Below are 12,611 nucleotides of genomic sequence, written 5' to 3'. Positions count from 1 at the left end.
GGGTCCCGTCTTTCTTTGGTATTAAGAAATATAGGGAGTAGACCCCTAGATTTTGTTGATTGACGGGGACCTGCTCTATAGCGTGTTTTTGGAGGAGTGAGAGTACCTCTTGTTTGAGCAGTGTGGAATGTTCTTGAGACATTGGACGGTGCCTTGGTGGGATATTGGGTGGGGTAGATGTTAGTTCGAGACAGTACCCTGACCGAATGATTTGGGTCACCCATTTGTCCGATGTTATGGACTCCCATGTGTGGATAAAGTCTTGTAGTCTGCCCCCGACCGGAGTGGGATGGTCTGGGGGGAGCGGAGGGGAGTCATTGTGTGGGTGGGGTGGCAGAACGGGTGTTGTTGGTTTTGCCCCTGCCCTTATTGTTGTTGCCTCTGTAACCGCCCCTTTGATTGCCCTTTGAAAAGGTATTTTGAGGAGGGGACTTGTAGGAGGTAGAGGCGTTATCGGTGGAGGAGCCTCTGCCTGTGCCACGAAAGGACGAGCGTCGAAAGGAACGTTTAGAGGCTTGTGTTTGGAGTGCCCCCATAGACTTTGCTGTGTCTGTGTCCTTTTTCATCTTTTCCAACGCTTCGTCTACCTTTGGCCCAAAGAGAGTTTGCTGGTCAAAGGGGTGATTGAGTATGGACGCCTGGACTTCAGGCTTGAACCCTGAGATCCTGAGCCAGGCATGGCGACGAAGCAGGACACTTGTATTTATGGCTCTAGAAGCAGTGTCGGCTGCATCGAGGGCACACTTAATGGAGGTGTTTGTAATTAGTTTACCCTCCTGTATCAGGTCATGAGCCTTGCGCTTGTGTTTTTCTGGAAGGTGCTGCATAAGAGCCTCTAGTTCGTCATAGTGTGCTCTGTCATATCGCGCAAGCAGTGCTTGTGTGTTTGCAATGCGCCACATGTTTGCAGCTTGGGAGGCGGTGCGTTTACCAGACGCGTCCAGAAGTTTAGATTCCTTGTCTGGCGGTGGGGCTTCTCCTGAGGATTGGGAGTTAGCCCGCTTTCTAGCTGTGGAGACAACTAGGGAATCTAGGGGAGCAGGGCCCTTAATGTATGCAGGGTCTGTGGGTGCCGCTTTGTACTTCTTCTCTATTCTAGGGTTCAGTACTCTGGCCCTGACAGGGTCTTTGAACACCTCTGTAGCGTGCTTGGTGACGCCCTTAAGCATGGGTAAGATAGAAGTAGATTTGTCTTGTATGTCAAATGTATCCAGTAGGAAGTCTTCTTCCACTGGTTCACTGTGCATGTCCACCCCATGATAGTGTGCTGCTCTCTGCACTAAATGATGAAACCCTAAGGAGTCCTCTGGAGGAGACGGCCTGGATGGGTATAGGTCGTCCTGAGGTATATCTGGTATATCAGGGTTATTGTAATCCTCCCATGGGTCTGGGGTCCCTGGTGGAGTGGGATCCACTGGGGCGTCCGCCGGGTAATTGTCCGGGTCCCCGTCATCCGGATCTGGGGATGGGGCCGGATCGTAGTGAGGTGGAGGTGGCGGAGACCTGGGAGGGGGAGGGGGTGGAGGTGGTGGAGGAGGTAGGGGAGGCGGTAGTGGGAAGGGCACTCTGAGGGGTGAAGTAGCAGAGTCCTTCCTTTTGGGTGGTGGAGGAGGAGCCGGAGTATCAAGGCGTCTTTTCTTGATAATTAAAGTCAATAGTCCAGTCTTTGGATCTTTGGACAGAGTCTTTTGTAGAGGGTCTGGTGTAAACAGAGCCAGTGGCGTCGAATCGTCCGTCGGCACCGGTGATTTCGGAGCCGAGGGCTTCGATGGTTTGTGTGCGCCATGCTTTTTTGGGGCCTCCTGTTTTTTCGGCGTCGAAGGAGTTTTCGGCGTCGGAGCGTCGGTGCCGACAGATTTATGTTTGTGTTTGGTCGGCACCGAGAGTCCAGGCTTCGGCACCGGTGGCTTCGGAGTCGAGCTGGATATTGCTTTCTTCGGTGCCGGATGCTGTTTTTCGGCACCGGGCGTCGGCTGGCTCGATCCCGAGCTGCCGTGAGACTTTGGATGCTTCGACACCGAGCCCGAAGGTGGGGTGATCGAAGCTTTGGTCTTGGTTTTGCCCAGGCCGGCAGGCGAGGGAGTAACCTGAGTCTCTTTGGTTTTGGGCGCGGGGGTGGGAGGGGGCACAGTACTCACGGCCCGCTGCGCCGGTGTGATGTCCTCCACGTCGGAGTCGTCGGCTTCGGAAGCGCTGACGACGTCTTCTTCCTGCTCGGTGTGTGTTTGCCCCGAAGCTTCGGCGCCGTCTCCGAAGATGTCCGGTGGAGCTGCAGACGATGAGTGCGCCATGGTGCGTCGAGCTTTTCGATCCCGGATGGTTTTCTTCGATCGAAAAGACTTACAGGCGGGGCAGTCTCTGGCCTCGTGTTCTGGAGAGAGGCAAAGATTACACACCTGATGGAGGTCGGTGTGGGGAAATTTAGACCCACATTTTGGGCACTTTTTGAACGGAGTCCTTTCCATCGGCCGGGACCGGAGTCGAGGAGGGCCCGAAGGCCGGTGCCGATGTACGGGATGGAGAAAAGTGCCGCTTCGAGAGATGAAGATGATGATGAAGAAACTCGAAGATACGAGGATTTTCCGTCGAGGCTGGAACCGTAGAAGTTCGAAGCCGGAGCACGAAGTATCACATCCGAGCCCGATGGCGGAAAAAAACATTCTGAGGATGGAGCCGAAGCCCATGCGCAGTACGGACCGAAGGAGGAGTCACCAAACTCGTGACTTCCAAAGACTGTCCAAGAAGAAAAACAAACTGCAAACATCCGGGCCCAACACCAGATGGCGATCTATGCTAAGTGTACAATCTGCAGCTCATATGCCTCGAACACATAGTTTCTAAATCACAGGTATGTTACGAGATAAGATTAAAACTCTTTTTCAAAGTAGTCAGTGATATGCCTGAAATTGCTGCTGTTTCGGATCGACTTGCGGTGCTGTACCGCATCAAGTCAAGCACCACTCACACTTTTCTCATGAGACATGCTTGTCAGTGGTGTCTGATTCATCAATGATTATTATTTCCAGCCTATAACATTAACCAATTCAGAGTGATTGACACCTACCTAATAAAGGTGTACTGCTCTTCATACATCCAAGGCTGAAGTTCCAGGGTGGGATATTTACCGAAGGGAGGTACAATCAAACTGAACATGAGAGCAATGAGCACGAATATAGCAGGCAACACAATCTGCAAACACAGGGAAAATAGGAAAGAAAAACAAACAGGTTTCAACTTGAATGTCCAGATACACTCCAAACCATTATGTGCCACTTCAAATCAATACTGGAGAACGGATAGAATAAGCATTAAGCGCAAAAACCTTAAGTCTAATAGATTTCAAGTTACAGGCATTTTTTGATAATGGAGTCAGCACTGTTAACATTGCAGACCTCCGAATTTACAAAAAGAGAACTTGAGATCCAAACTGTGCAAACCAGTGCTTCCCAAACAAACTTTTTTGAACTACAAACCACTTTTTAGAAACAAACCTTTGTGATCCACCTAGCTTTAATGGGCATGAGGCGGGCGATTTTTTAATGTAACTGAAGCATTGTGTGGTAACGCAATGTCTTTTAGAGACAACACATTTACCATTGAAATGGCCACTAACTTTGTACAGAAATACAGGTTAACTGATAGATCTATGTTGCATACAAATAATAATGTATGTAAATTCGGTTTCAGTGAATATTTATAATGTGTGCATCACTGTTTTGATCCTAGTAAAATCTTGGTTTCCCTTACGCTTCAGAATAACAAAATAATATGCTTTAGTTTTGCTTTCCTAGCTGCTGATTGTGTACAGTTCATTCAAAGGTCTTAACAGTTTGTTGTGCGTTACAAAAAATGACAACCTTCCCTTTCATACTCCCAATACCCCCTAGCAAGATTGTCACATATTTCACTTTACTTTTCTTTTTTTAGTGGCGAAGTGAGAACACCAATCCCCATGTTAAAAATATAAGCAGTAATTTGTCAGAAGACGTCTGACCTGACATTTGACGTCTGTCAAATACAGAATTTAAAGGCATCTGTTTTTTTATTGCTTGGACTTTTCACAACCCACCAAAAATCGTCTCGCAACCCACAGTTTGACAAACACTTGTCCAAGCCATCTGGACGAATGTGTATCAATACTTTTGTTGTCACTATTAAGGAATGAGAAGCTGTGTACTGGCCAAAAATACTGCCTGTTCTTGTGCATATTCGTCAGCTAGAGCCATCCTGATTCTTGGTGCTCTCGCCAGTGGAAGGGGAATGTTTCAAAAAGTAACCCCGACACACATGTTTTCTACCAACCTTATACAGCTCAGGTCTGCCTTCCGAAGAGAGTAAAGAGCATGGTGAAAAGAAGCCCGCATCTTTGTCATATCATGCCGATCATCTCTAGACCTTTATCTCACCTGTGCAAAAAATCCCTTGCGGCTTCGACGTGCGTACAGAAAACGCTTCCAAAGCAGTGCGACAAACTGTTGACGAATGAGTTTCCAACCCTTCACCTGGTAGGAGCCCTTGCCATCCACACCACTGAGGAAATCTGTTTCTCTGGATTCTGCAGAGAGAAGATGGTAATTTTATGAGCATATAACTCCAGTGCAACTCGTACTTCTTTTCTTGTCCAGGTCGTGTCCATGGAAGAAGACATATGTAATGGTTATATTAGGAGGTTAAAAGGTAGAGGCAAAATAGAGAAATGCTTTTCAAATAACAGGGAGCCCTAAACAGTTACCTGGATCTATATCAGAATCATTGGGGTCGACAATCTCGTCATCGGTAAATGGTCGAAGGCAGCTCTGCCGGTCTCCAAATGCATATCTTCTCCTTTTGGCAGGCAAGGTGCCATCTGGTTTGAAATAACAAACAATTATGAAGGATTGCTGAAACCTGGCCAGATTGAATATAATGCATATGACTTTAAGGAAACCCATCAAATGTATCTAACAAGTTAACACATTCATATTATGTTACAGATGGCTGAAAATGCATAGCTAATGCAATATATTCAAATCATTAAGAAATTATATATTCAGTTCATAAAGACGTATAAAGCATTTTGCAATATAGTCCTGAACAGTGTGTTTAAACCACGACACTCTAATGAAATATTGCAAGAAACCTGACAGTATACATGCTAACTTTTTTACAGATGCAATGAGGAATCTTAAAATCCCAACTTTTACTGCACGAGGAGGCAGGTTATCGTGCCAGCTAGAGAGATGTCACAGTGTGCAGTTTGCAAAGCCAGCCATACGATGACCATAGCTTCTAACACACAAAGGTGAGAAGAGGAACAGACAGAGGAGCGTGTTTAAATACCCACATCCAATGTGCGGGGGAGAATGAATGTGCAATGGGGCACAAAAGAGAACAATAAACGGGTCCAATAATGGGTCTCGAAATCTGCACTAACAGACTCTGGAAGTGAGAGATTTAGGGAGTACCTAACATATTTGTCTCAGCTTGCTCATTCAAGGCCGAGAGGATGAAGTGCTTTATTCACACTGTAGGGAGCCATACTCTTTGTCTGTGGGACGGGATCTCCATGTTGAATCAGTACACTCACACTTAGGTTTGGCGTTGTCTACCCAGAGTCAAGGGTAGGAATATGCTACTTACCAGTATGCATCTGTTCTTGGCATGTAGAGCTGCAGAGTTGTACACTTAGCATAGATCGCCATCTGGTGTTGGGCCCGGATGTTTGCAGTTTGTTTTTGATCTTTGGACAGTCTTTGGAAGTCACGAGTTCGGTGACTCCTCCTTCGGTCCGTACTGCGCATGGGCTTCGGCTCCATCCTCAGATTGTTTTTCGCCAACAGGGAAATGATGGAGCGTAGTAATAACAGTGAGAAACCCATGTGTGTTGTATCTAAATAAGATGTACTGGAACGGATACAGGTAGCCGGGGAGGCGGGTGGGCGTGTACAACTCTGCAGCTCTACATGCCAAGAACAGATGCATACTGGTAAGTAGCATATTCCGTTCGAGGCATATGAGCTGCAGATTGTACACTTAGCATAGATTATATAGCAGTACCCAACCTTAGCGGCGACCACTGGTATCCGTTGCAGTGGTTTGAAAAAGTGTCTTTAGTACAGCCTGGCCCACCCTAGCTTGCTGCTTGGAATGCACATCTACACAGTAATGTTTTGTGAAGGTGTGCGGTGTTGACCATGTGGCTGCTTTGCAGATGTCATCTAAGGGTATGTTCCCTAGAAAAGCCATAGAAGCCCCTAACTTTCTTGTAGAGTGGGCTTTAGGCGGAACAGATAATGTTCTTTTTGCCTTTTGATAGCAAATTTGTATGCATTTTACAATCCACCTAGCTATCCCTGATTTAGAGATGGGGTTGCCTTTATGTGGTGGAGAGAAGGAGACGAACAATTGTTTTGTCTTCCTGAAAGGTTGCGTTCTTTGTATGTAATACAGCAAAGCCCTCTTAACATCAAGTGTGTGTAAAGCCCTTTCTGCAACAGATTGAGGTTGCGAGAAAAAGACAGGTAATTCCACCGATTGATTGAGATGGAAGGGGGAAATGACCTTGGGCAGAAACTTCGGATTTGTGCGAAGTATGACCTTGCTGTGATGTATTTGTAGGAAGGGTTCCTGTATAGTGAACGCTTGTATTTCACCAACCCTTCTAAGGGAAGTGATAGCTACGAGAAAAGCTGTTTTCCAGGTGAGAAACTGTAGCTCACATTTATGCATTGGTTCGAAGGGCGGACCCATTAGCCGTGTAAGAACTAAATTTAGATTCCAAACAGGGGAAGGTGGTGCCCTGGGAGGAATTACTCGTTTAAGGCCTTCCATAAAGGCTTTAATAGCGGGCACTCTGAACAGTGATAAATGCTGTCTGTTTTGTAGATAAGCAGCGATCGCTGCTAGGTGTAGGCGTATGGATGAATATGCCAGGTTACACCTGTGAAGATGGAGCAGATAGCATATGATGTGCTGTATGGATGCATCTAAAGGGTTGATTGTATTGTTACGGCAGTAAATTACAAATCTTTTCCACTTTGCGGCATAGCATGCTCTAGTGGTAGGACGTCTGGCTTCCATGATGATGTTCATGCAATCAGGGGGAAGGTTAAGGTATCTAAATTCTAAGATTTCAGGAGCCAGATCGCAAGGTTGAGCTGAGCTGGGTCCGGGTGCCTGATTTCTCCATGGTTCTGGGTTAGGAGGCATGGGGATAGGTGCAGTTTTTGATGTGGTACCACTGATAGTTGTAGCAGTGTGGTGTACCACGGCTGCCTGGCCCACGTCGGAGCTACTAGAATGAGTGTGAGGGAGTGTTGTTGTAGCTTCCTTACCACTAATGGAATTAGTGGGAGAGGTGGAAAGGCGTATGCAAATCTGCCTGACCAGTTCATCCATATCGCATTGCCCTTGGACAATGGGTGTGGGTATCTGGCGGCGAAGCTTGGGCATTTTTTGTTTTCGTGGGTGGCGAAGAGGTCTATCTGAGGATGCCCCCACTGTTGGAAGAATGGGTGAAGAACTTGTGGATGCAGTTCCCATTCGTGTAGTTGTTGCGTTTGTCTGCTGAGCAGATCTGCCATGGTGTTTTGTACGCCTGGAACGTGCTGTGCCAGGAGAAAGATGTTTTGGGGAATTGCCCATCTCCATATGCTCTGGGCTAAGCGGGAGAGCTGGGGAGAGTGTGTCCCCCCCTGTTTTTGGATATAATACATTGCAGTCATGTTGTCTGTGCGAATGAGGACTGCTTTGCCCGAAATCTGTTTTTGGAAAGATTTTAGGGCTAGAAAGATCGCCAAGAGCTCCAGATGGTTGATGTGGAGCGATTTTTGCTGTGGCGTCCATAGACCTTGCATTGTGAGGTGTAGGAGGTGCGCTCCCCAGCCGGAGAGCGATGCGTCCGCTGTTAGAATCACCTGAGGAACCGGGTCCAGGAATGGCCGCCCTTTGGAAAGGTTTGTGGTGTTCCACCACTGCAGAGAGTGATGTGTGCGGCCGTCCACCAACACCAGATCCGTCAGCTGACCCTGGGCCTGGTTCCACTGTTGTGCTAGGCACTCTTGAAGTGGACGCATGTGGAGTTTTGCATGGGGCACTATGAAAATGCAAGACGCCATCATTCCTATGAGCTTCATAAACACTCTTGCTGGAAGAGAGTGTTGAGGAAGGAATGTTTTGCGTAAGGCTTGAATGCTTGTGATTCTGGCTGAGTTTGGATAGGCAATACCCTTGGAGGTGTCTATAGTGGCCCCGAGATATTGCTTTGTGTGAGATGGTATGAGGTGGGACTTTTGGTAGTTCACCGTGAAGCCTAGCCGGTGGAGCAGTTGAATGGTGCTGTTTGTATGTTGCACACATTGGTGGTAGGACGCGGCTTTTATGAGCCAGTCGTCTAAGTAAGGGAAGACGTGAATATGTTGACGTCTGAGGTGTGCTGCTACTACCGCTAGGCATTTGGTAAACACCCGTGGTGCGGTGGTGACCCCGAAGGGGAGAACCGTGAATTGGTAATGCTGCCCGTCCACCACGAACCTGAGGTACTTCCTGTGAGAGGGGTGTATTGGAATGTGAAAGTATGCGTCTTTCAGATCCAAGGTAGTGAGAAAGTCTCCCTGACAGAGGAGCGGGAGGACTTGTTGTAGGGTGACCATGTGGAAATGGTCTGAATGTATGTAGGCATTTAGAGGCCGGAGGTCCAGAATGGGCCTGAGTGTCCCGTCTTTCTTTGGTATTAAGAAATATAGGGAGTAGACCCCTAGATTTTGTTGATTGACGGGGACCTGCTCTATAGCGTGTTTTTGGAGGAGGGAGAGTACCTCCTGTTTGAGCAGTGTGGAATGTTCTTGAGACATTGGACGGTGCCTTGGTGGGATATTGGGTGGGGTAGATGTTAGCTCGAGACAGTACCCTGACCGAATGATTTGGGTCACCCATTTGTCCGATGTTATGGACTCCCATGCGTGGATAAAGTTTTGTAGCCTGCCCCCGACCGGAGTGGGATGGTCTGGGGGGAGCGGAGGGAAGTCATTGTGCGGGTGGGGTGGCAGAACGGGTGGTGTTAGTTTTGCCCCTGCCCTTATTGTTGTTGCCTCTGTAACCACCCTTTTGATTGCCCTTTGAAAAGGTATTTTGAGGAGGGGACTTGTAGGAGGTAGAGGCACTATCGGTGGAGAAGCCTCTGCCTGTGCCACGAAAGGATGAGTGTCGAAAGGAACGTTTAGAGGCTTGTGTTTGGAGTGCCCCCATAGACTTTGCTGTGTCTGTGTCCTTTTTCATCTTTTCCAACGCTTCGTCTACCTTTGGCCCAAAGAGAGTTTGTTGGTCAAAAGGGTGATTGAGTATGGACGCCTGGACTTCAGGCTTGAACCCTGAGATCCTGAGCCAGGCATGGCGACGAAGCAGGACACTGGTATTTATGGCTCTAGAAGCAGTGTCGGCTGCATCGAGGGCACACTTAATGGAGGTGTTTGTAATTAGTTTACCCTCCTGTATCAGGTCATGAGCCTTGCGCTTGTGTTTTTCGGGAAGGTGCTGCATAAGAGCCTCAAGTTCGTCATAGTGTGCTCTGTCATAGCGCGCAAGTAGTGCTTGTGTATTTGCAATGCGCTACATGTTTGCAGCTTGGGAGGCGGTGCGCTTGCCAGACGCGTCTAAAAGTTTTGATTCCTTGTCTGGCGGTGGGGCTTCTCCTGAGGACTGGGAGTTAGCCCGCTTTCTAGCTGTGGAGACAACTAGGGAATCTAAGGGAGCAGGGCCCTTAATGTATGCAGGGTCTGTGGGTGCCGCCTTGTACTTTTTCTCTATTCTAGGGTTCAGTACCCTGGACCTGACAGGGTCTTTGAACACCTCTGCAGCATGCTTGGTGACACCCTTAAGCATGGGCAAAATAGACGTGGATTTGTCCTGAATGTCAAATGTGTCCAGTAGGAAGTCGTCTTCCACTGGTTCGCTGTGCATGTCCACCCCATGGTAGTGTGCTGCTCTCTGCACTAAGTGATGAAACCCTAAGGAGTCCTCTGGGGGAGACGGCCTGGATGGGTATAGGTCGTCCTGAGGCATATCAGGTATGTCAGGGTTGTGGTAGTCTTCCCATGGGTCTGGGGTCCCCGGTAGAGTGGGGTCCATTGGGGCGTCCGCCGGGTCATAATCCGGGTCCCCGTCATCCGGATCTGGGGACGGGGTCGGGGAGTAATGAGGTAAAGGTGGCGGAGACCTGGGAGGGGGAGGGGGTGGAGGAGGCGGAGGAGGCAGAGGAGGAGGTAGTGGGGAGGGCACTCTGAGGGGAGAAGTAGCAGAGTCCTTCCGTTTGGGTGGTGGAGGAGGAGCCGGAGTGTCAAGGCGTCTTTTTTTGACAACTAAAGTCAATAGCCCAGTCTTTGGATCTTTAGATAGAGTCTTTTGCAAAGGGTCTGGTGTAAACAGAGCCAGTGGCGCCGAATCGTCCGCTGGCGCCGATGATTTTGGAGCCGAGGGCTTCGATGGTTTCTGTGCGCCATGCTTTTTTGGGACCTCCGGTTCTTTCGGCGTCGAAGGAGTTTTCGGCGCCGGAGCGTCGGTGCCGACAGATTTGTGTTTGTGTTTGGTCGGCACCGAGAGTCCAGGCTTCGGCACCGGTGGTTTCGGAGTCGAGCTGGGTATTACTTTCTTCGGTGCCGGATGCTGTTTTTCGGCACCAGGCGTCGGCTGGCTCGAGCCCGAGCTGCCGTGAGACTTTGGAGGCTTCGACACCGGGCCCGAAGGTGGGGTGATAGAAGCTTTGTGCTTGGTTTTACCCAGGCCTGCAGGCGAGAGTGTAACCTGAGTCTCTTTGGTTTTGGGCGCGGGGGTGGGAGGGGGTACAGTACTCACGACCCGCTGCGCCGGTGTGATGTCCTCCACGTCGGAGTCGTCGGCCTCGGAAGCGCTGACGACGTCGTCCTCCTGCTCGGTGTGTAGTTGCCCCGAAGCTTCGGCGCCGTCTCCGAAGATGTCCGGTGGAGCTGCGGACGATGAGTGCGCCATGGTGCGTCGAGCTCTTCGATCCCGGATGGTCTTCTTTGATCGAAAAGACTTACAGGCGGGGCAGTCTCTGGCCTCGTGTTCTGGAGAGAGGCAAAGGTTACACACCTGATGGAGGTCGGTGTGGGGAAATTTAGACCCACATTTTGGGCACTTTTTGAACGGAGTCCTTTCCATCGGCCGGGACCGGAGTCGAGGAGGGCCCGAAGGCCGGTGCCGATGTACGGGATGGAGAAAAGTGCCGCTTCGAGAGATGAAGATGATGATGAAGAAACTCGAAGAAACGAGGATTTTCCGTCGAGGCTGGAACCGTAGAAGTTCGAAGCCGGAGCACGAAGTATCACATCCGAGCCCGATGGCGGAAAAAAACAATCTGAGGATGGAGCCGAAGCCCATGCGCAGTACGGACCGAAGGAGGAGTCACCGAACTCGTGACTTCCAAAGACTGTCCAAAGAACAAAAACAAACTGCAAACATCCGGGCCCAACACCAGATGGCGATCTATGCTAAGTGTACAATCTGCAGCTCATATGCCTCGAACACTCATTTTAGTAACTGTTGTTGCTTTGTGTAAATGATAAGGACTGCTTTGCAGTCATTTTGATACAGCAGATCACATTAACGGGTCCTTATTAAGTATATGAGTAACTTGCATCTTATACCGCCAAACAGTATGGGCTGACCATGACAAAAAATGCAACAGTTATATGTAGAAAATAAATTGCATGATGGAATCCCCTGTGCTAATGTGGTATTTGATAGCAAATCTGGATTGTTCAAAGATAGGGAGGAGAATAAATGTAGAGAAAAAATTGAGGAAATAACATGCTATGTCTTCATGTTACACGGCAGTGATACCAGGGCTGTGTGTAATTTGTGCAATTTTCATCTGTGTAATAATGTGAAATTTTGGGAAAATTGGGCGAAATTTCACGCATTATCCCGAAATTCAAATTTGTCAGTAGTGCTATATTTTAGGACAAAATGCATACTTGTGTCAGTTTTGCCATGAAACGCATTTGGCGCCAAAAAAAAATAGCACAAACTGAATTGCCACAAACAGCTGCCCGTGTTGGGTGGTTTGGATAATTCCTGCGCTCCTCTGCTCTAATTTTGCCTGAACTGCAGCGTAATTATTCAACGTGGTGTAATTTTGGAAATTTCAAGTAAAACGTGAAGTTCCTGAAATTGCAGAAATTACATCAGCGTCATTTACATTTCCTCCAGCCCTAACGGATCCTTGCACACCTGAATCTGAGCAACTGACATGCAGAAGGTGATCTCTTTAGAGTGATCATTAGTTTCAAGCCTGATTTCTCTTAGAGTTTGTAAGGCTGGTTATCTACACATCCAAATGCCTGTGACCGGTAAATGCATCAATCGGTCAAAACAGTAGGTACCCTTACCTGAGGTCTCAGCATCCACTCCAGTGTCGTTAGCTACTTTGAGAAATATCTGAAAGCGGAAGAAGAATTTCCATGAGAACATGTACAAAAACTGGAATGTAGAACAAACCATGCCTCCTGCCTATACCATGAAATAATTTTAGCCTTCTCCCATATAAATTCATCCACCCAACACTCAGGTGAGCACAGAGAATGTTGTCTAATGTTGTCTATATCATGGAAGTGGTC

At 48.4% G+C, this 12,611-nt stretch overlaps 1 protein-coding gene across 1 annotated transcript in view; it reads right to left on the bottom strand.

The window, feature by feature from the left end:
• ABCA1 (ATP binding cassette subfamily A member 1) overlaps positions 1–12,611 on the bottom strand; it is a 185,655-nt gene that overhangs the window by 40,536 nt on the left and 132,508 nt on the right. Inside the window, exons 26-29 of the mRNA XM_085641305.1 lie at positions 12,384–12,432; positions 4,733–4,846; positions 4,407–4,555; positions 3,065–3,189 (exon numbers count right to left, since the gene is read on the bottom strand). Of these exons, the coding sequence (XP_085497431.1) occupies positions 3,065–3,189; positions 4,407–4,555; positions 4,733–4,846; positions 12,384–12,432 (437 nt within the window). The remainder of the gene's footprint in view (positions 1–3,064; positions 3,190–4,406; positions 4,556–4,732; positions 4,847–12,383; positions 12,433–12,611) is intronic.

This window comes from Triturus cristatus, chromosome 2_2 (assembly GCF_964204655.1).
Source record: "Triturus cristatus chromosome 2_2, aTriCri1.1, whole genome shotgun sequence".
Taxonomy (NCBI): domain Eukaryota; kingdom Metazoa; phylum Chordata; class Amphibia; order Caudata; family Salamandridae; genus Triturus; species Triturus cristatus.
The sequence above is the reverse complement of the archived record's forward strand: the minus strand, read 5'-3'. Positions and strand labels throughout refer to the sequence as shown.